This window comes from Zosterops lateralis (assembly GCF_965231275.1).
Source record: "Zosterops lateralis genome assembly, chromosome: 6".
In the NCBI taxonomy this organism is placed as follows: domain Eukaryota; kingdom Metazoa; phylum Chordata; class Aves; order Passeriformes; family Zosteropidae; genus Zosterops; species Zosterops lateralis.
This window is the reverse complement of record NC_139761.1, coordinates 38478966-38502324: the sequence shown is the minus strand read 5'-3', so window position 1 is coordinate 38502324 and position 23359 is coordinate 38478966. Positions and strand designations below refer to the sequence as shown.

Below are 23359 nucleotides of genomic sequence, written 5' to 3'. Positions count from 1 at the left end.
ACTGCCAGAATGAAAATGAATTAACAAGATGATCCTGGCAATACACAAGTATTCCTTCATGAGCTGCCTGCTACCCGGGCCTGTGGGCTGGGCAGGTCAGAAAGCTGCTGAATGGGGGAGCCAAGTATGCAGGGCAGGAACACTGAAAGCCTTACACACGACATTGCTGGTCTACTTGATCCCTGTCTCATGAAACAGCTGGCCAGCTCCTCCAACCCAGCTGGTGGAGTCCCAACAGTTGAGCCCTTGAGACGTGTCCTGCAGAACACAAGCAGCTGCAGAGAAGTCACTGGGGCCAGTCCCCAGGGTACAGAGGACACCAATGGCCCTGCAGTTTCCCATTTGCTCCTGGAGCCAGGCAGGGCAGTGACCCACATAGAAATGAGACCACAACTTGTGACATCTACTCACAGCTGCACACTCCCAGCTTTGGGCCCGCTCCTGGCCCAGAGGTGTCTGAACCACCCATAGCCCACCTACCTGGGCAGGTCTTCTCTCCAAAGGTCTCTTCTGAGGTCTGCTGCCCATCAGCTTTCGCCCCACTCTGACTTGGGAGAAGACTGGGTGCTGCAATTGCACACAGGGGGATGGGGCACGCTGCCTGAGTGGGACAGGGCAAAGCTGTAACTATAGGTGATTTTGCACCATCCTTTCAACCCTTAAAAGACTGCTGGAGGAGCAGCTTGTTAGTGGTGTTTTGTGACTTGGCTCAATGTGGCAAACCAGCTGGGCTGCAGGAAAGGTGAGAAGCTGCGATGTACCTGAGCGCTTCTCCTCAGGCTTCACAGCTCAAACACCTGTAATTCATCTGTGCTGTCTGCAAGGCTACGTGGATGGTTCCAGCTCTGTGAGGAGGAATGGGGGGACAGCGTGCACTTGCTGGAAGATGGGCACTTCCCTCATCTCCCTCCCCACAGTGGGCCTAGGGACAGCCCCTGGAAGAGACTCCCCAGGTGTCTTCACCTCCCTGTCCTTGCCAAACCTGCTCCTGCCACCAACTTGGTGCCTCCCACACCACACTGCCTGGCTGAGTCTGCAAGCGAGGACGGAGGAATGGGGCAGGTGGCAGAGGTGGCTGCAGACAGCCTTATTGGTGTGCTGTGTGTTGCTCTTCCCAGGCAGCTGGCAGCAAAATGCCAACCAAATAAATGGCTTGATTGCCCTGTTATTAGTTACTAAATTAATCCTTTTGTCAGCACTTAACAAATGCTGAGCTGTTGGCTCCTGGCCTCGACTCAGTAAAAGGGACACCCTGTCTTGTGGCTGATCCAGCACTGCCCGGCCACTGAGCAGCAATCCTCCCTGAGGGCTGTGTGTTCCTGGGAGCACTGTGTGGCTCTGTCCTGGGTTTAAATGCTCGTGGAGCAGATGAGGTGGCTGGAGTTGCAGGTGTGCCTCCCAGCACCAACACTGCCAGCCAGCAGAGGGTCAGGCTGCCCCATGGGGGCTTGCTGCAGCTCTGGGGAGGAATGTCAAACTGCCATCTCCTGCAGAAAGAGCAGGCTGCTATGAGGAGAATTTGCTTCCTCAGCTGGGAAAAGTGGCTATGCAAACCTGCCTGAAGGAACAGCGGCTGTAGAGGCAACATTTCCCATCTTCAACTGCTGAGATCCCACTTTCTGGGCTAGGCCAACTGTCCCCAGCCTGAAAGCCCTCTTATGCACTGGTCTTTAAACCAACACAAAAAATTGAATTTAGAAGTCTTATCCAAACTGTTCTTACCATTCCAATCAGGAAAGGTGCCTGCAGCAAAATGGCTTTTGAACTGCAGTTGAAAGCTATGTCCTAGTTTAAGCAGGGATGGAGATTCAGTTTTGCTTGGTGCCTCATCTAGAGCCCTTAGGGGAGAGATCTAATTTCCCAAGGAATCTCTAACATCTTCCTTCAACTGTGCTTCCTCTCCTCATTTCCCCCCACTAGGAACAAGAGCCAGCATAATCATGGGTTTTATCCTCAAATTTTACTGTAATTAAAATACAGAGATGCAGAATATTCCCAGAAACACACTGCAAAACAAACCAAGCAAAGAAATTCAGTAGGAAACCAATTACAGACAATGAAATGATAAAGAACAAAAGTGTTCTCTGAAGCCCAGCACTGTGCACGGGACCGTGTGGCCACAGTTTTGGGTTGCCAAAGGCCTCCTCAGCTCCTACAGAAGCAAAGTTGGGCCCTGGCTCTGTGGCTCTCTCTAACCATCTCCATATTCCCACTCATGCTGTTGTGTTTACAGGGATGACTTTGCAATGGAGACATGGAAATGACCCACCCACAGGGATAAGAGCCAACAAGGAAACCCAGAGAAAAAGGAGTGGGTTAGGATTTTCCACACACAAAACAGAAGGGGACAGAGAGGGGTGGAAGACATGCACTTCTCTCCCAGCCAGGGGAGCTGTGGGGGCAATCACCCTCTGCCCTCCCAGACACTGCAAGTGTGGATGTTTAATGAAGGTCTCAGCAAAAGCTTTGGGGAGCTCTATCCATGGGCAAGACCGAAAGCTAAAGGAGGGATAAAAAAGTAAAGGATAATGAGACTAAAGTCAAGAAAGGGATGAGAGGATACACCTGTGGGTCTTCTTTCAGCCAGGACATGTTTGTTGGGCACAGGCCAACAGCCAGGCAAGGTGGGACATAGGGCTCTGAACAGGGCTACATCCCACCTCCACCATGGGGGAGACCCAGCCCCATCATGGGGAGATCATGACAGAAGCCTGGGGGAGATTTGGGAAGGGTGGGTGATTAGAAGGGATGCATCATCTGATGCTTCAACCATCCATTGATCTATCTAAAGGGAAATCGCTAGCAATCATCATTACTATGGAAGCAGGGCACAAGCCAGGCACGTACCACCACCATGCACCAAAACCTATATTGACCCACTCCCCTTTCTGTGCTCTTCCCTAGGAGAAATACCATTGCATTCATCTTCTGAATCAAAGCCTCTCCTAAGAAAGAAATTCCTTCAGTCCTCAACTCCTCCTGTCACACCACTCTCTCCTCATCTGTGTACCAACTCTCTTTAATCCTTCCCTCTACCCCGATGCCACCCCCTCTTATTTTGTACCAAGGTGCCCCATCTGGTAGCCATGGGATTTATGCACAACACAGTTTTTGCCCTTTGTACCATGAATGGGCAGTGAGAGAAGGGCTGCACCAGTGGCCCAGGTGGCTGGAGTATCTATAGGGGGGAGAAGGAAAGAGAGCATCTGACAAGGGCCAACAGCTTCCCCAGCCAATCCAGATCCCACTGTCCTCCTGCAACCAAAGCTGTCAAAAGGCATCTTTACTTTTAGACTGGGAGACTGACCCTGTTTTCCCTCTGCTCTGGCACTGTAAATGCCCAGAAAAGCAGGCTGGGACTGGGTCACCATGGTGAACTAAGCAGTCCTAGCACAGACTTTCTTAAAGCCTTTGTGTCCTGGAGAGTTACTTATTCCTGAATGCCTGTTTAGCAGTGTGAGGCCTTGTTTTGGGAGTAGATTTAATCTTCTACCCCTGCCTGCTAATTTGATCTCTTGTGACTCATGGTCCCTGAGCTCTCCTTTAGCTGGGCTGTAAGAACAGTGATTTAGGCTGTGACTTCCCCTCATCAACTCACGTCTTCTTCTCCAGGCCACCCTGCAAAGAAATGGCAGTTCCAGACAAATGGTAGGCTTTACTCTATTTCCTGCAAGGATGCACAGAAGAGAAGAAATAAAAAGATGGGAAACCCTCAAGGCCCATGTGGCCTTCCTTACATCACCTTTATCCCATTTGCCACGCTTGCTCTGTTCACACAGTGCCTGCAGACAACAGCTTGGGCAGGATATACTGTCTCCCCTAGCAAAAGCCTGTGTGAGACAATAGCCAAAAGCATGATCAGCCCCCCACCATCCACCCAGGGCTGGCTGACGAAGGTTTTTAGATTCTATCTTCTGTCTAAGACCTGGGAGAGACATTTAGGAAGACGACTCTTCTGTCCCAATTGGCCAGAAGCTATCTTTCTCAGAGGGATGGTGACAACACAGCTAGTTACACACAAGCATCTTTCAACTTTGGGACTAGAGTTTGCTTCAGGGGCAGTCTGTGATCTGGAATAAGAGATGAGATGTGCTCAGAGAGAGAGCAGTGAGCGGAGATCCATGCAGTGCAAACTGTCCTCCTGCTTTGCAGGGCGTTTGAGACAAAGGGAGAACAGACAAGACTTCTTCTGGCCTTGACAACTGCCATGAGTATCCCAGCAAAGTAGAGGCACACATCAAGGCCTGATCTTTCTGTGAAGTCGCTGCCTTCAGAGACAAAACCAACATGTCTGGGTCAGCTTGGCCTTCACCAGAACAAAGGACACAAAGTGAGGAAATGCAGACATCTACCAAATGCTGCTTCCTCTTCAGAAACAAAAATGTAAGTTAAACCTCTCTCATGCTATCAAGAGCAGCAAACTGTGGAGATCAGCAGCTTCTTACCACCACAAAGAGCAGGGGCTACCTGGCAAAGGGTATGGAGAGTGACTAACACCAGCATGATATCAGGGGGACACAGCAACATACGTCCTAAAATGTGGATTTAATAAAGGTCAGAATGAAAACTGCATCACAAGCCCAAGAACATTCAGCAAAAATGGTGACAGGGGTGTGTGTGTGTGTGTTGTACTTAAATATTTCCCGATGTCTAAGTCCTAAGCACAAGAGAGCAGTCAGGAAGTGCAACAACCTCCAAGGGGAAATGAAGATCAAGAAAGTTGGCTTCAAGGTCCAAAAGATAGGGCTGAGTGAAAACAAACAGCACAGACATGAGAAAGGGGATTTTTCACATTCCTTTGGTTTCAATAAACTATACTCTTGGGCAACAGAGGGCAAAACATCCTCTAAAACATGATTTTCTTTTGACCAGGACCCTATATAAAACCTATATGCTGAAAGTGCCAAAGACTGTGTAGACTCCTCTGTGGCAGTGGCACAGGTTTGTTTCCCTGGCTGAAGACATGCCTGTGGACTTACATGTACACACGCACGCTAACACAGATGCATATTTATAAAATACAGCACAAGCACGGCTTCACTTGCCTATGCATCCAACACCTACAGGCCTAGGCAAATCACCTGCCAAAGCCAGGAGCAGCAGAGTTAATGGTGGAGCCTGTGGCTTTTCTTGTCCCAAGAATTACAGGGGACCTTGGAGTGAGTGAGTTTGTGTTTGTATCTATGTGTACAATGCCACATGGCCCCTTGAGCATCCCGGGCCAGGCTGAGGATGACTGTGACTCCCAGATGGATGCAGGTGTCTGGGTTTCTGCGGCACTACGACTATGGGTGGGCTATTTAGTGCAACACGTTCATTTAGAGGAGCCGGGCTGGGGCTGCAGGAGCAGTGGGCAGAGGAGGAGCTGCTGGTGCCCTGTGCAGGTTAACTGCTGTTGGAGCATGCTCAGCCCCTTGGGAAGTGTTCTCCAACATGGTGCAGCCCACTCACACCCAGGCCACCACTTCTGGGGTGCTGAGTCATGGGGAGAGCAACACTCTCAGCTTCCTCTCCATCCCTGCAGCAGAATTTGGGTGGCATTTGTGAACACACTTGCTCCTGGTTACTACTGACATCTGTGGAGTGTGAGTGTGGCCAAGAAACAAAATGCCCTGATTACAGACAGGGATACTGGAAGGACTTCAAGGGTCAAACATAAGGCTGGTCTCTCTGTGGAACATCACTGCCTGTACTACAATATCACAGAGGCCTGGCAAATGCCACTGTCAGCTCCTTCCCCAAATGGGAACATACAGCAGCTTTCATATTCCTCCCTCTCACCAAGAAAATCTGTTCAGAAGTTGATGGTCTGGGATGTATCATACTCTGGTGTGGCATCACCCCAGAGCTACTCTGCTGAGCTTCCTTCTCTGAAGGGTTCAAATCAGCTGGGGAGTAAGTGACTGGGAGCAGCTTGTGGGGATGGGCCCTGCAAAGAAAAGGTAAGAGGTGCAGGGCAGGAGGGAGGCTTCCCCCTCTTCACAGTATCTCTCCTTTGTGTCAGTGGGACTTGAGCAGTTCTCTGCCAGGCACACCTCCCAAACACACCTCCCAGAGGAAGGGGTGTTTCAGAGGCTGTCTTCCCAGCTGAAGTTGAATTTGACTACACAACCCACACTTCAAGCCAGGCATAGTTCCCCCCCCATCCCCTGTTACTCCTCTCACCTCCAGGCAGATGGAGCCTGATGCCTTCTCCCATCACTCCATGCTTACAAGAGCAAGAAGGGAGGAAGGAAACTACAAGACAGAGACAACTGCACCTTTAAAGTCCTCAGAGTAAAGACAGTTCCCAGTAGGTAATGGGAGTGAAAGGCATTGACAGTGGCTCTGTGAGCTCTGAGCCAGGCAGGCAGTGCTGAGCAGGCTGCAGCCAGAGTCTGCTCGGGTGCTCGACCCTCCCTGAAGCGGCTGGTTCCAACTCAAAGAGGTGCTGGGTAGGGGGAGAGTATGGACAGGTTGATCTTTTGGAAGGGAGATGCGACAGGGATTAGTCAGCCTTGTCCTTCTTCTTTGCCGTGAAAGGGACTTTGCTGGCGACCGCGCTGCCCACGGCTCCGACGCCGCCGGTCACTGCTGAGACGCTGCCCTTCACCAGTCCAACGCCAGCAGCGGGGACACTGGTCACAGCTGTCTTGGTGAGCTCCAGACTCTTGCTGCCCACCCAGGCAACTCCTCCCAGTGTGGCCCCCACAGCTCCCCGGGTGATACTGAATAGGCCACCTGTCACTCTCCAGATGACTCCTGCCTGCTGCTGCGGGTGGTCCTTGCTGGCATCTGTGGGGAGAGAGAGAAGGGGAAATGTTAGATGTGGTCATGCTGGAAACCTCTCTGGGCACCTCTTCTTGCCCAGGATGGCTGTCAACCATGGCACATGCTCTCAGATGCATAATGCCTTGCCTTGCAGCCCTAGACCTCTTGGTGCCTGAAGGAGAAACCAAGGCGATCCCAGGCCTACAGCATAGCAGGAAAGGACTTTGAGAGAGTAGGAGTGGGAACAGAATTGCCTGTGTGACAGAGAAAAAAAGGCAGGTCAGTTACAGCCCCAAACTTGCAAACCTTTGTGCTGCAGTGTAAAGCAAATCCCACCTTATAAGAGATGTAATTCCCCTCCCATGCATGTTAGCCAGTAAACCACACAGACTAATGCCAACACAGGAGGCATGAACTACAGACAGCAACATGTTTGTGTGGCCTGCAGGTCCTCAGAAGCATCTGTTTGGAAGCAGGTCTGGGCTCATGTCAGATATGGAACTGAGGCAGAGCACAGACTTATCTGAGAGAGATGTAATTGAGCAAGCAGAGATAGCAAACTGCAGTAAAGATACAGTGACAGAAATGTCACCTCGGGTTGCGCAAGCCCTCCAGAGATCTCAGCTATGTATTTAATAGTGTTAAGACAGTGCTTAAGTTACTGCACTGTGTCACTGCTGGTTTACCTGTGCCAGCTGGATCAAGGCCAGCATGATATACCCACCCAAGCTGCCATCACACCTGCCCACAACACTGCAGACATAACGTTCACAGCTCACCACTTCTTGGGAAAGGGTTGACTCTGAACTGCTTCTCACGGGATTCAAACCTGACAACTCTCCTGCTGCACACAACCCTCTCCCTTTATGTCAGCTAACAAAGTGGTGTGCAGGCAGCAATACAAGAGCTGCTCTTTTCATAGGGCAAGGTATTTTGGATATTCTGACTTCTGATTCACTGCCAGTTCTGTCCATGAGATGAGTTACTAATAATTGCAAAAACACAATAAAGCAATCCCAGCAGGGAAAAAAAGGAGTGTGTTCACTCTTTAGTCCACAGGAAGCTGGTGTGGAAGATTTGCAGGTCTAACTATGAGAATTAATTTTCTGCTTTTATGCCACTGTAGCTTGTGCTATGTTCAAACACAAATGACAACACCCACAAAAGTAGAGGTGGTGGGCAAGTGATGTTAAATCCGCTGAAGTTTCCATTCTGGGAAGGTGAGTCAGTTCAGAAAGTGGCCAGCCCACCCTACCTGTTAATGTTACTAATTCTTCAGCATGAAATAATGCCTCTGACCTCACAGTGTAAGAAAATAGCTTCAGCTGGGGTAATGAATATTGTATTTCCAGCTCTGTTACAAAGACAGCAAAGTGGTGAATGTGCTTCTGCAACTGCAGATCGTGCTTAGTGGGAATAATTTTTAGATGGACAATAAGTTGTGTCAGAGGAGCAGAAAACCTAAATGTTTATAGGCTGTGCTTTTTTCCCCCCCAATGAATCACAAAGTGAGCATCAGTAAAAAAAAATGCAGACAAAAAAGGTAAAAACAAAGGCAGAACATGAGTTAGGTTTGTAAAAAGCTAAATAGCTGTTACTTGAGAATGATGCTGGCATGTTTGGTTATCCTACAGCTTTGTTAGATCTTTTCCTGAAGGATAGAAGCTCCCATAGCTTTATTCATTGGAACATCTTGTTAGGTGGAGAGAACTACAGAAAGATATTGCTGGGTGTTCAATCACTGCAGTTTTGTTGTATTTGCATAAAGTGAAGCTATATCATATTCTAATTTTTTGTGAAAACATCCTGAACCTGCTTATCACAGCCCAGTAGGTGCCAAAATATTCCCCAATAGCCAAATAATACATCACCATGGGTTTCTATATCAGGAAAATATGGGAGCAGCAATGTTGGGACCCTGCTGGGGTTGCCTTGGGATGTCTTTTCAAGCCCCAGTGTTCCTGGAGCTGTAAGCTCTTTGACTCTCTCAACTCTAACCCTAAACCAGAATCAGGTCACGTGATGATCCTTCCCTAGGTGTTTTTGTCCTGGATTCCTCTAAAATTCTGCAGAGTTTGGAGTTTTCTTGGATTCATGCATTTTCTCCTAAGCTTCTCCCAGTCTGAACAGAGGTCTCCTTTAGGCAGGGAGTCTGATGTTCACTAGCTCTGATGATTTCGAATAAGCCTTAAATTGCACATCTATCTGATAACTCCATATTGCAGACTGCAATATGGAGTTGGAGAAAGGCCAGTATAGAGTTTCCAGTGTACAGTTCTACCCAGTATACAACCTGTTCCTTACCTATTCCTCAACAGTTTCTCAAGAGATTTTCTTTTTCTCCTCTCCCTCAATGTTACTGAGACTCACTGGTTTAGCTGCTAGTCCTCCACTGCTCCACAGTGCTTATCCAGTACAGCCATTTCTGTGTTTTGTCTGCAGTCCAAGAGCAGGAAGAAGAACTAAGGGGTCCAGAAATCCATGCAATTGTAAAGCAGGACTAGGCAGAAGCCAGAGTGGTCCTCCAAACAAGCATTGTCCTTCAAGGATGGCAAGTCTTGTGTTCCTGCTCCCCAGTGTGAGGAAACAGATCCTTTGTGTCCCAGAGGACTGCAATGCAGAAGCTTTGGGTATTAAACACCTACTGGCATGCTCAGTTGCAGAACCAGGACCTATATCAAAGTAGCAATAATCTTTCTGGCTCTCCCCCAGTAAAACTGCATCTTAGGCTACCTGGAACCTATCTGTAGGAAGATTTACGCCTCTGGAGCTGCCCAGCTATCTAAACTACACTAGTGTAAGAATCTCTTACATGGTATGTGAATGCCTGCAGGTGGACAGCCTACGGACCAGAGAGGAGGTGGCAACTGCAGATGAGATTTGAGGGACGATGTTACTCTGCCAGCAGAGAGCTAGAACATATTGGACAAAGTGTCAGGAAATACTGATGAAGACAAGACAAAGATTCTTTCTGATTAAGCCAGGCAGAGACAACAAAGTGCACTGGAGCACCAGTGCTTGCACACTGCCTACACCTGGTCTGCAGCCACTCTCACAGTCCTTAAAATTCCTCAGGCAGAAGGATGTAAGATCTGGCCCTGGGAGGGTGGGAGGCTGTTGCAGAAGCACTCTAACAGTTCCAACACAAAGCAGATGTACCACTAAAAAACCCCAAAGCTATCAACAAAATGCACAAAAAACCCGAAACTAAAACCCAAAGATGCTTAGGTTTGAATAGATTTGAAAAGAAAAAGATAAATCCCTGGTGACCCCAACCACAAGGGGCCACATCCTAACCTGGTGGCAAGATGAAATGGGTCATATTTGTTGTATATTCCAGATGATGCGTTGAAAGCTTTCAAGCCATCCCTGGTTAGTTTGTCTTCAGGATTGCAATAAACCCCACAGTAAGCTGTCATGTAAGATAAGCATCAGATTTACAGTGCAAATTAGTCTCTCAGACAATGGAGCAAGCTAAGCATTTTGTTGGCACAGAGGAGCTCAGATTAAGAGCAAGACAGACAGGAAAGATGAAATACACAAAATAATCAGAGAGACAGACACACTGCCTAAGCAGGGGGACAGTTCTGTTCCCTGGAGCTGGCTGCAGCCCATGCTGCTCATGAAAGCTCTTCACAACCTGCAGAGCCCTTTTTCCTCTCCATCAATGACCTGGCCTTTTCACAGGTCCCTTCAGCTTCACTTCATCCTGTGTCAGCTTAGAACGGAAGAATAAGTAGGAGAAAGGAGTTGAATAAAAGGCTCTTCTGTATGAGTGCCTGCATTCTGGGCTGGGGCCAGCACCCCACACAACTGAGGTGTCTCCCCACACTCTCCTCCTTGGCCACCACCACCTGCACTCCCCACTGGCTTCTCTTCCAGAGCAGGGGTCCTGCCCACTAGGGGCTCTTCTCACCTGATCCTAACAGCATCTATGACTCGGGAAGAAGTGAGATTGTTAGTAACAGATACAACTTTCTATGCTGCCATGATATTCCTCAGGGTTTTGCACTGCATTCATTTGGAGAGACAAAATGCAAGCCTGTACTGGTGCCCAGTACAAATGGCACAAGCACTACTCTTGGCCTCAGCCCCTGCCAGCAGGTGATATGACAGGGAGGGTGAATTCTTTACTTTCAGAACTTGTGCAAGTTGCTCTTTCCTAATAACTTATAAAAACAGCCCCAAGCCAGGAGAGCAGTGTCAGGAAGCAGCACTGGTTTTGCATCTTTCCATTCCTGCTGGGCCCCACACAAAGCAGCTAGGCTGCTCAGAGACCTAATGTAAGCAGTCAATGTCATCAGTGTCCCTCAGCACATGTGAGAGGAAGGGGTGAGGTCACTAGTTCAAACCTGAATTACTCCTCTGACAGCTATTAAGTGGCCACTGGTTGATTTAGGCAGGTTCCCTCACCTAGAAAAATGTTTGGTCTGGAGGAACAAGCAGGGGGTGGAGGGTCAACTACTCACACAGTTTAGTCCCAGCTTTTCTCAGCTCATTTTTAAGCAACACTGAGCAAGTCGTTCTGACCTTTACTGCCTCTGCCCCACTGTGATTAAGAATGTGATTTTCTGAAAGCCTTGGTTGTTGAGTCACAAACAAGCATATATAGGAGAGAAGTTTCCAGTCCTCATGTTTCTTGGAGAAAAACCTGAAAGTTTGATTCAAGTGCACTCTTAATGCTCTAAGAACCCCAAGTGGATTATTGTTATTTTTAATCTTGTGACTTTTTCAAGCCTACCTCAATTTGAAATGCATGGGGCTGGCACTGATGTTTCTCTTCCCTTTCTGTAAGGCAAAGCTGAAGTTAATGATCCCTATTTCCTTGTATTGCTGCGCTGTCATGAAGGTTAATTAGGTACAGTTGGTGCAGTGCTTTAAACAAAGAAATTGTACTTGTATTGTCATGACTGGCACTGATATGATTCCTGTTCCCATTCTCAGTGGAGACACCAATACAACTTCCAGTTTATCTCTGAAGGGGCTTCCAATTTCCAGACAAATCACAAAGGTGAGAAGAAAACTTGCCCCACCCCATGCATGCCAGCTTGCTACCGTGGGGCTACACAAGTTTATCCTGCAGCTGAGACCTTCCTTTTGGGTGATATGCTCCTCAGCTATTGCAAGCAGCTGAAACAGGCAGAAACCACTCTACTGGGCACAAATAAAATCTCACTGTCCACCACCTAGCAGGACCCTTTTCTAGAGAATGACCAACACCGACTTCTTCAAAGTCTGCTGCTGGAGAAAGCTTAGCTGAACTTTGCAGGGCACATCCATAACAGGCATTTATGTCTGTGAGGAAGGAACTGCTGTTCATGTCTTTTTTGTCATTTTTGGATCATAAATCTAGATCCTGCAGTGAGTGTCACAGGCAAAATGTTAAAGGGAGCACTACAAAGTGTTTGTTCTTCGAACACTCGTGCTTCAACTCCTTCCAGCAGTCCCATGCTGCAGCTGTTGGAAAAGGCTTTGCAGGCTCAGCAGCTGGGCTCTACCCAGCCCTGCTCTGCCCCGGCACCAAATGCTACAAACCACAACGGCTGCCACCAGCAAAAAGCCTAGAAATGCCACATTGAGTTTAGCCCTGGAGTTTTAAACTTTAACTCTGCAATCAGCAAGACATACTCGTCTCTCTGCAACAGGATTGTTCAGGAAGCTGCTGCACACAGCAAAATGGGGGCAGCTGTCTCCACAGCCCAGCTCACCCCAGGGCTCTTCAATGGCACAATGAGCTTTAACTGTTCCATGCCCTAAGAACAGTATTAACTGCTGAAGCATCTACCTTGAAGCACTGAGAGACAGGGTTCAGGAGGTAAACGTGCAGTGATACAGAGTGGCTTGTTTTCCTTGGCTGAGCCTTGGGGGAGAAGCAGCCGAAGCTCTGACTCTGGAAGTGTGAAGTGTAGTTGGTTGGGAGCTTCCTGACTCCCTTTCTTGGGAAGCTTTGTGTCACCAAAACAGAAACTCTTTATAAAAACACAATGGTATTCTTCAAACTTTCACTGTAGAAGAATTCATGGAGATTGGCCTCAGAGCAGGTAATAACCTGGTGGTCAAGGGATTCAACCAGGCTTGAGTCAGCCCAAGGGCACTGCCAGCCACACACACAAACACAGTCAATAAATGGCCAAAGCAGCAGCTATTTGCACATTTTTTTTTTTTTTTTTTAACTGTTTCACTTTGCAAGAGGAGATGCTAATTGGAGGAAAACATAAACTTATCCTCTCACTTCCTAAGTGCTTTCAGATACCAGAGCCAAGATCTCCTCTGATATGGGTTTCTATTTCTTGAAAAATAATTGTTCCTTTGCCATTCCTTTGCAAGAGGTGACTGTTTTTTTTGATCCAGAAATATCTCTTTTACATAGCTATAGCAGTTTGTCAGGAGCAGCCAGAGTCTCCTTCAACTAGGATATCCTGGGATTCTTACAAGACTTCAGCTAGTCTGGTGCGGAGATGGTCTCTAATGAAGCTGAAGACAGGATGTCCCCCAGTCCAGAGGTAATGCTCCATGTGCTCCAGAAAAGCACAAGTGAGTTGCCAGATGGGTAGTATTATCTACTAGAAAGGACATGGATGAAGCAGGTGCCTGGAGACCCAGCTCTGTTCTCAACATTATTGCTGACAGCTATGTCTCCTCTGCTTTTTCTCCATATTCCTGACCATGGAGATGTTGCATGGATGGTGTGACAGCCCAGACAGCATGCTGGGGATTCTGCATGACCTGCAGTGGAGTGGGCTGGAAGGCAGGAGTTAATTCCAGCTCTGTGAAGATCAGCAAGTTGGGAAAGGGAGAAGTCCACCCTTTGCAGAAGAGAAGCTAATGAACACTAACTGGTTGGCCTTGCAATACTTAGAAACAATCTCCCAGCTCTCACTGACATACTTAGCCTCTCATCTTGGAAAGAAAAAAGTGCACACCAGGGCAAAGTTCTCCAAAGCTTGCCATCCTTCTGATGCGGCTCACAAGGGCTTAAGGATGAGGATTTACCCTTTCCATAGGAAGCTGGTTCAAGATTCTTTTGATGCAGATATCATCTTACCATGGTGTGTAGGTTGTAAGAAAGATGAACCCACAGGAGAGAACTAGAGCAAAACCTACTCTTTTGCTCTAGTTGTGGTTGCTGCTCAGAGTGGTGTTGGCCTTTCAGGAAGAAAGAAATCTGACATTCCCCCTCCTGTCTCCATTGAAATAAATCTCTCCATGTGGAATAGATACAGAAATGGGCTTTTGCTACTGACCAGACAGGTCACTAAAAAGCCTATAGGATGTCTCAAGGTTGCTGACAGAGCGGAAAGGTGACCTCGAAAGGCAAGAGATTCCAGCTTGCCACAAAGAACTGTGCACAGTGAGTGCTTCCTCCCTACCCTTGCCACCCTCTGGGCCCTGTGCTAGAAAATGCACTGGTGCATTATAGCAAGTATGAACAGCAAGGGACAGCTATCAGCTGGGCTCAACCTTCCCTGTACTTGTGTTGAAAGCATCAAAAGTGGCCATCAGACTTGACTCGTTTGAACTTTATGTTCCTGCCTGTCTTCAATTTTCACTTTTTGCTCCACCTACAAGCACTTGGATCAGTTAAGAGGCTTGCTTAAAAGCTTGACAAGAAGAAGCACATAAAGCTGCACCAATGGCTCCTTTTCCTTTTGGAGTCTCATCACTGCTACACTGAGATTTTGGATCACAACAACAGGAATCACCTCTTGCCATGAATATAGACTCTTGATCCCACTTGGGGCTTTGCGGGTGGAACAGAAATAATCCAGTAGACCCAATGATTTTCAGTGGCCTCAACCTTTAAAGGTATGAGGCAGAGAGCTTTCCAACAGAAAAAATTATTCCTTACAAATAACCCTTCCTAGCATTTGTGCCCAGGCTGAAGAGACCATCTTTTTAAGCCTGCTCTTTGACCCATGCTAGCTCAGCTCTTGTTAGGGCACATCACCTCCTCTGTCAGTTCTGCAGCAGTGGTTGCACATTCTTCACTGAGCTGCTTTCAGCTGCTTGTGATAGTACCTGGCACAAAAAGACCACAAGTGAATCAGAGGATCTTGTTAAACAGTCTTGTTAATTCAACTCTGATAAAGACACAGGAGAGAAAAAAAATCAATATTTGTAAAGTGAAAAAGGACAAAATCTATAGAGAAATAAAGGTCATTTTCACGGTTCTATGAGGTCCTTAAAAACAATGGAGAGTAAATAACATAATCCAAGCTTATGTAAGAAATAATTTTTCTTCCATGCTTTAGTGCTACCCAGTGGATTTTAAACAAAGGCAGACTCAGTTAAGCCTTCTCTGTCCAGTGAGGCTAAAAGTCTTTCCCACGACAGTATTGCTAACTCACAATTTATCAAAAAAGCACATGAAGTTAGGTCCCAGCAGCAGTTTGGGGAGAAACATAGGAGTGAGACTAACTAACAGGAAGGTGCTCTAGGATGCCAAGGTTGGACATCAAAAGTCCCCTCTATTTGTCCACCAACTGCCATGAATATTTTGTTTACTCTGCCATTATATTATCAAAGGCTCAAGCTCTTAATTTTTGGAAACACATGATTGTAACTTGAGCATTTTACAGCTGAGATATCCTAGAATTTGTCCAAAAATACTCCTGGTATTGGGCACATATCCTGCCTTGGTAGTAGGGAAGGATCCAAGTCCAAAGGTTTCTTCTTTCCACTCCTGGAGCAGTTCAGCAATGGATGCTGATACTTTTCAGCAGGATGGCTGGCACCAGTGAAATATTCAGAAATTCTGCATTTATTCTGATTACATGTTCCCTACTCCTCTCCAAGGCACATGGAGGAATTGAAGAAAAAATGAGTAGCAGCTCAAAAAAAACAAAGGCACAAATTTTAACTGACCTTTGACTCAAAGAAATGACCCGTTCATCCCAGACGTCTTTTTGCCTATCCAAAGGATAACAAGGCAGTTAAGCTAAAAGCTGTGTCCTACAGAAGCAGCAGAGATGGGGATTTACTGGGGAGTACAGATATGCTTGCCCTGCTCATGCTCCAGTATGCCAGGAACGGGTAGGATAGCCCTTTATTATTCTGCTAGTGGAAGGTATTTGATGGCCTAGTCTCAAAACTCATTTCACATCTCAGCTGACAAGGGGAGAGCACTGCAGTCATGAGTGGGCAGGTATGCTGCCTCTGGGAGCAAACAGGCAGAGCATCCCTCCCTCACAGCCAGGCTGAACAGAGAAGGATGGGATCCATCAGTGTCGCAGACTATTAGATGTATTCTAGTGCAAAAATCATCCCCTAGCTCTGCACCTAAACCTCTGGCGTGTCCCCTCACCCTGTCACTTCAGAGAGAGCCAGCTGCTCCTTCCTGTTCTTTCCTCAGTGAGCTCATCACCTGGAAATCTCAGCCCAGAATGCATAAATTAAAGATAGCACTAACACTGCCCAAAGAGACATCAAACCTCCTCCTCTGCGCTGCACAGACAAAGAGCTGCTGCTTAGAGAAACACAAACCCACAAGTGTGACAGTTCCCTTTGCTTCCTTCCATATTCATGTCCCTTCTCTTTCCAGGGTAGATTTCAATACACACGGCAGGGATCCTATGCACACTTGGCTTCTGGGTGGTTACTGAAGGGCTCTCCTTGGTGCTGCAGGGAAATGGGACTCCTTTGATATTGGGGCAGGACTGCCATGGAGCCAGGGTCTAGTCTGGCTCTCAGAAATGCTAGGATATCTAGGCCTCCCTTTGAGATTAGTGCTTCATATAGTTGGAAGAATATCTGGAATAAGAGAGACCCCTGCTTGCTGCCACAAATCAGTCCCTACACTCTCAGTCTCTCGTGGGAGGGCCTGATAAACAGGCTTTATCTGAAAGGAAGGAGCCCCTATTACTTCTTGGTTTTCTCCTCAGCCAGTCTTGACTCTCTTGGGATATCCCCTGTCACTGCCTGGAGAAGACCAGTTGACCATAAAGTACTAGAATCACAGTGTGTGAAGTGAGAGAGCCCGATTCCCTCTCTATTCCAGTTTTAGTTCTCCTGAAGAGCTTCTATCCTGCAGTGCATCTCTGTTGCACCAGGAGGGGAAATATCAAACAACCTCCTACACATTTCAGCAACATCTTCCCTAACTCAAAGATATCCCTTCAGCCCGGTGAACCCAGCTCCCAGCAGGGATTTAATATAAGACCAGTTTCAAAAACATTGCTAATACTTCTGCTCTTATTTGCTTAAAGTTGCTGAAAATCTTCCCATATGCCTGACTGGGATAGTGATGTGCTGTGAAAGGCTGAAAGCCTGGAGAATCCAAGACCCCTCTGGACCACTGCCCTTCTCTGGTATCTACCTGTTGTGAAATAAAGCCAAGCAAAGCCAGACTTGGCTGTCAGAACAAGGGCTCTGTGAAAAAAAAAAAAAAATATATCAGCTGCACACCTACAGCAGCCTTTCCAGGCCTTCAAGTTAAGACATTTACTGTCTTGATTCTGTGATGCAGCCTAGTCTGGCAATGCTGTCATGCTTCTACTATCAGGAAATGAAGAGCAACATTACCCTCCTTTACTGATTCCCCTAAATTTTCTTCTGCAGTTCTGTACACACAGGGGAGCAATAGGGCAGAACAATTGATTTCTTTAAAAATGAAGGAGCATCCAAGGATGCTTTCAAGTACCATACGGTAGAGCTGCAGGATCTATGTGTCAGGTTCTTCCCAGATTTCACATAAGGATGCCCAGCTCAGCTTGTGGTCCACATGCATGCACATGCTACCCTCATTCTTGACAGGATAAAACTTTTGAAACACCAGATCCCACACTCTAACTTCGCTAGTGCAGTCATTACAGAAACTTGTTTGCACCTTTATTTTCTTCCTTTTGTTTCCAATCAGATGAATACAGGGAGCGACTGGAGTGACATGAATCTCATCAGAGGCTGATGCCACATCAGAAATCCCATCAAACTATCTTCCAGTCCCAACAAGCTTTCCCCTGAAACAAAACATGTTGTAATGGCTTGGAGAACCCCTGTGTATATTGTGTTTCCAGCAGGGTTTCTTAATGGGCTCAGTAGTCAGAAACTGAATTTTATTTTACAAACTACAGACAAAAAACTTTCCTATTTAAATACTCTCCTAGTTCTTACCGGTATTTTTCTGGACCTTTTCCCTACCAAAATCAACTCTGTATTGAGGGATTCCAGGCAGAGGAATCTTAATTTTCCAACAATACAGAGTCTAAATGGCCTAGGAGCCCCTGCACTTAATCATTTCCTGCCTGCTGTGCACAAGCAAGGCCCAGCAGGTTTTGGCTAGGGGTGCCAGGCAACTTCTGCAAATCCCTTGCTTTCCTTTCAGGCACACAAGTGGAAATCACCTCCTGAGCTGTACCTGAATGACGTTACAGGCAAGAAGGAGGTGCTGGAGGAGCTGGAAGCCTCTGGCCCCAGCAAACAGCAGGGAGGGGCAGCAGGCTGGGCAAACCTCCCCAGTGCCAGAGAACCAGCCAGCCTTGCCTGGTGCTCCAGAGGAAGAGGGGCACTGCTCACCCCTGGCACCTACAGCACAAGAGAAGGCAAATTTGGCCTCTCTCTGTGAGTCAAGCAGGCAACCTAGAGACTAGCACAAGAGGAAAATGCAGCCACTCTTCAAGCTGTTGACCAGGAGACACCAACAGATACCCCAGCACAAGAGGAAAATTCAGCTGCTCCTCAATTAATCGAGCAGGAGTCACAGACTGAGGCCCTGGCATCAGGGGCTACAGTGAAGTCCTTCTGCATGTGGTCTCTGAGGAGAGGGCTGGGAAGGGCAATGTACTGGGAAGACCACTGGCCTCCAGAGTGCCCACTGGGTGACACCTACATCTCACAGGAGCTCTGGCACATTTGGAGGAGACAGAGAGCTCCCTGGGGCCAAATGAAACATTCCACCACATTCTGGATGGTGTTAGTACGGACAAAGTGCCACTGTTCTGCTGCCCAGGTTGCAGCAGGGATCTCCACATTCTCCCCATGAGGTAAAAGGCACCCAAGAGCAGGCCAAGAGGGACCTTCAACTTCGAAAATCCAGTTGTCACCACCAAAACTAGCCCAGACTGCAACACTTACTACTCCTAAATGCTGAGTCCTGTTTCTGAAATGTACTAAAAGACACATGGCCTCCAATCCCCAACTTCCAGAGTGCTGTTTAAGAAGGTTTATCAAGCCTCCTGAGGCCGCATTCAAGCATCTTTCCAGCTTGGGGCCATCCTGTGCTCGCACAGCTGCATTCTGCCAAGCACTAAAGGCCTCTCTTCCCCTACAGCAACAACTTGGCTGCTTGTTCCTTAGCTGGCTGATGGCAGCACCTGGATGCCGTCCAAAGGCAGTAAGTTTCTTGCAGCTGAATATGTTTAGTCCCTCTCCTAGGGCATGCTCTCCATTACACAGCTATTGTTTATGACCCCAATTATCTTCCAGAAACTGGTCCTTGCCTGCAGTTAATAACCAAGGCTAAATGATCAAGTGTTAGGGCTCAGGCAAACTGGTTGTTAACTTCTCTGTCAACCAAGTTCAGAGTCTTTTACTGCTATTAGAAACACAGATTAATGATGCATAACAGAAATGAACTCTCCGGTGACACAGCTAGGTGAGGTTATGAGAGGGGGGAAAAGAATCTCATTTTACCTAGAGTTATCAGCTGAGCAAGGAGAAGATGAGCCCTCCTTCAACTCTCTTCTCAGCCTCTCCGATGTCTGGGAGGCAAATATCAAAGAATATCTTATTTTGCAGAGTACTTTAAACTTTCTTAGGATCTAGATCATGTGGGCAGATCTATAAGTGAAATAGGCTCACTGACCAGAAACTGCTTTCGGAAATGTGTTAGATTTGCATGGCAAGGTTTTGGTAGCAGGGCTGCTGTAGAGGTGGCTTCTGTAAGAGGTTGCCAGAAGTATCCCTCATGTCTGACAGAGCCAATGCCACGCCACTACAAGATGGATCCAGCCAAGGCCAAGCCCATCAGCAATGGTGGTAATGCCTCCATGATACAACACTTAAGAAGGGAAAAAAATTATTGCACAGAAGTACTTGCGGCCAGAGAAGTACTGAATATGTGAGAGAAACAACTGCACAGACAGCAAGGTCAGTGCAGAAGGAGGGGCAGCAGGTGCTCCAGGAACTGAAGCTGAGACTCCCCTGCCGCCCGTGGTGCAGACCTTGGTGGGACAGCTGTGTCCCTGCAGCCCATGGAGGTCAGTGAGGGTGCAGCCCCAGAGGACCCCAAGATGGAGCAGGTGGATACCCAAAGGAGGCTGTGACCTGCTGGAAGCCCAGGATGGAGCAGGCTCCTGGCAGAACTTGTGGAGCCCATGCTGGAGCAGGTTTGCTGGTTAAACCTGTGACCCTGTGGCAGATCCAGGCTGGACACTGTTCTTGAAGGACTGCAACTCATGGAAAGGGACCCACACTGCAGCAGTTAGTGAAGAACTGTGGTCTGTGGGAAGGACTCATGCTGAAGAAGTTTGAGGACTGTCTTCTGTGGATGAGACTTGACACTGGAGCAGGGGAAGGAGTCTTTCCCCTGAGGAGGAAACAGCAGCAGAAACCATGTGATGAACTAACCATAACCCCCATTCCTGTCTCCCTGCTTCTCTGGTGGGAAGAGGTAAAAAATTGGGAATAAAGTTAAGCATGGGAAGGAGGAAGGGGTGGGGGGAAGAGTGTTTTTAAGATTTGTTTTACTTCTCTTTATCCTACTTTGATTTTGCTTTGTAATAAATTAAATAATCTCATCATGTTGAGTCTGTTTTGCTTGTGATGGTAATCAGTGAGTGATCTTTCCCCATCCTTATCTCAACTCATCAGTTTTCATTATGTTTTCTCTCCCCTGTCCTGTTGAGGAGGGGAGTGAAAAAGTGGCTTTGGTAGGCACCTGGCATCCAGCAGGGTCAAACCACTACAAGGGACCTCTTCCAAACTGTAATTCTTACTGTAATATTTCAAATTTCCAACACTTAACAAGAGCTGATGAATTCTGCAAACTCCTGTAGGGCAGGAAAGCAAAAGGCTATATAGAACGAACATGCACAGAAATGAATCTCAGGTTTCAAAGGGAGATCTACATCCAATACCAGACATATTGTCAAGCCTTGCCCAGCCTACTCCTTACTGGTTCATCTGTAAAGTAGCCCTCCAATAACTCCTCAGAAAATAGTAATTTCAATCAGAAAATGCTGATGCTGAACCCCTTTCACAGATCTTTCTGAACACTAATGGGATACCATCACCCTTGTGCTTAGAGAGGCCACTAGGTATCTTACAGAACATAAATTTCTCACCAATTTCTACCCATTAAGTACAGAACTTTGACTTTGGGGAATTACCACTATGGCCTTGGTAGTCGGTTTGACCCAGTCCATACAGAGACATTCAGAGTACCAGAAAAATAAACCCAGGCAGTGCAGCTGTGCAATCTTGGGATGTGGGACAAATGGAAAATGACATGGGAAAAGGAAGAGTAGCTAGAACAAGCATAAAGATTTATGTCTGGATATGCATAGCAGCAGGAGTTGGTGCCTACAAGTAACTTTGGGTGTCATGAGCTTACTGCCTGAATCTTGGAGTATGACTATCTCCTCCTGCCACCATAGATATGCAGGGAATGGGAAAAGGAAAGGCGTTGAAAGGTCTTCTGCAGCCAACCTCTCCTGCTCAGATACCTGTCCCTTCAGCTCTCGTCTGGGAAAAATGACTCCTTTTCAAAATCTGCCAGATACTGTCCAAAAGACTTTTATTCTCCTACCACTCCATGCATCAACTGGGAAAAGGCAGACAAGAAAGGAAAATTGGCAACAAAAGAGGGCACTTTTCCCTGTCTGATCAACAATTGGATGATAGAAGGCAATAGATGTGTGTCACCATGTGTGCCAGCCAGGTAAAGACAGATGCCTCTTCTATCAGTAGATGGTGAAGGAAACACAGTGACACAAGAAGAAACAGATTTTCTGGTGGTGTGAAGAGGATCATCCTGCACTTACAGGGCAGGACTCAAAGCATGCAACATTTCTTGCAAAAGTTTGCTAGTACTTTTTCTGTCCTGCCCAGTCCATTCCCAGCCTCAACTTTCATACCTGTGTGAACACAGTGACACTTACTAATGAAAATGGAGTGCTATTTATTGTGTTTGGGCTGCCATCAAGGGAGAAGCTCTGTCAGCAGACACACCAGCACTCTGCTGCCCCACAGAGACATCTGAAGTGCAACTGGAAGAAGCAAAAACAAATGCTTTGGTGTGAGGCTGTGCCTGTATGACAACAGCCATCAGCTAGGGAGCCTGTGGGCATGGTCCCCAAGGGAGCTGAGTGGCTGCTGAGTCCTCAGCTGCCATCCTCCCCCGGGGCCTGGCAAAAGCAACCTGGCCACCACTCCTCGAGGCTGCTCAGGCAGCTTTAAAAACACACTCTTTCATCATTATGCATGGATTTACTTATTCATGTATTCTCAACAGAAACACCAACAGCCATAATTGGATCCATTACTAGGTTATTAGAGATCTCAGTCACTGCCTCTGCAGCTTTGCACGGTGCTGGGGGAATGCACAGGAAGAACAAACAGGGCAGAGGCATGGCCAGTGGCAGGGGCTTTAAAAATCCATTAAGTTGTTGCTGTGGCAACTAAAACAAAATTTCTGGCAGGAGCTACTATATGTGGAGAACTGTAAACCTCTCCATTTGTGGAAAACATTGGTCATGTGTCTGAAAGGGAGGTGGAGGAAAGACAGAAAGAATGGCTCTTTTCAGAGACTGTTATAGCAAGAGCCAAAACTGGTCTGCTTACAAATTTATTCTTATGGCAAGCCCTGATGATGGTTGGATTCTACATACCAAGCATCCCAGGAGCCAGCACACTGAGACAGAACTGGCATGTTTGGAGGAGCATTTCTAGGTATTCAGTCCAAGTGGTCTTGAATGCCAGGAGATCTGCAGCAGAGACACAGCGCTCAGTCCACCCACTCCTACCTTCACCTGCCTCCTCGGCCCCACAACCTGTCCAGGGTCTCCATGGAAAATTGAAGCTTGTCTGGGAATCAGCTTTCACTAAGATGATAGATTCTGGAACACCAAAGTTTCCATCCGTAAACAGTGGGAAATGAAAAAGCAGTTGTTAGGTCTGGAAAAACTAAAATCTGTCTAGAAAGGCTGTTCCTGGTCTAAGAAAACACCACAAGTTTTCAAGAGTGGTCAGCAGGGCAGTAGCCACCTTGATGAAACGTCATGTATCCCAACTTCGGAAGGTGTCCACTACTTTAACATCACAACATTGCAAACTTTCAGACATCTCAAGTTCACATTTAATTATAAGACCTGCAAAAGCAGAATCAGTGTTGATTTAATGTTGATTGATTTACACTAAACAAGCTGTGCTGTGCCACCTGTTTAATTTTCTGGGAGATCTCCCAGATCATGTCTGAACTTGCTTAGCTAACACAGCCCAATGGCCCTACACTCAACCTTTCTTGTTCAAGGATCATGGTTCATCAGTTTGTTACTTATAAAGTAACTCACTCAGTTTGGAAATTCAGAACAGCACAGATTCCTGATGTGTAACTCTGAATTCTCTCAAGTTTATTGTATAGGTTGGAGCTACCTAATGGGCACTTTGCAAAAAG

General features: G+C 47.2%; 1 protein-coding gene across 1 annotated transcript in view; it reads right to left on the bottom strand.

Moving 5' to 3' along the window:
* Positions 1 to 2963: 2963 nt before the first annotated feature.
* LOC310910536 (transmembrane protein 263-like) overlaps positions 2964 to 23359 on the bottom strand; it is a 206521-nt gene continuing 186125 nt past the window's right edge. The window contains exon 3 of the mRNA XM_083863338.1: positions 2964 to 6774. Coding sequence (XP_083719464.1) covers positions 6488 to 6774 — 287 coding nt within the window. The 3' untranslated portion in view covers positions 2964 to 6487. The remainder of the gene's footprint in view (positions 6775 to 23359) is intronic.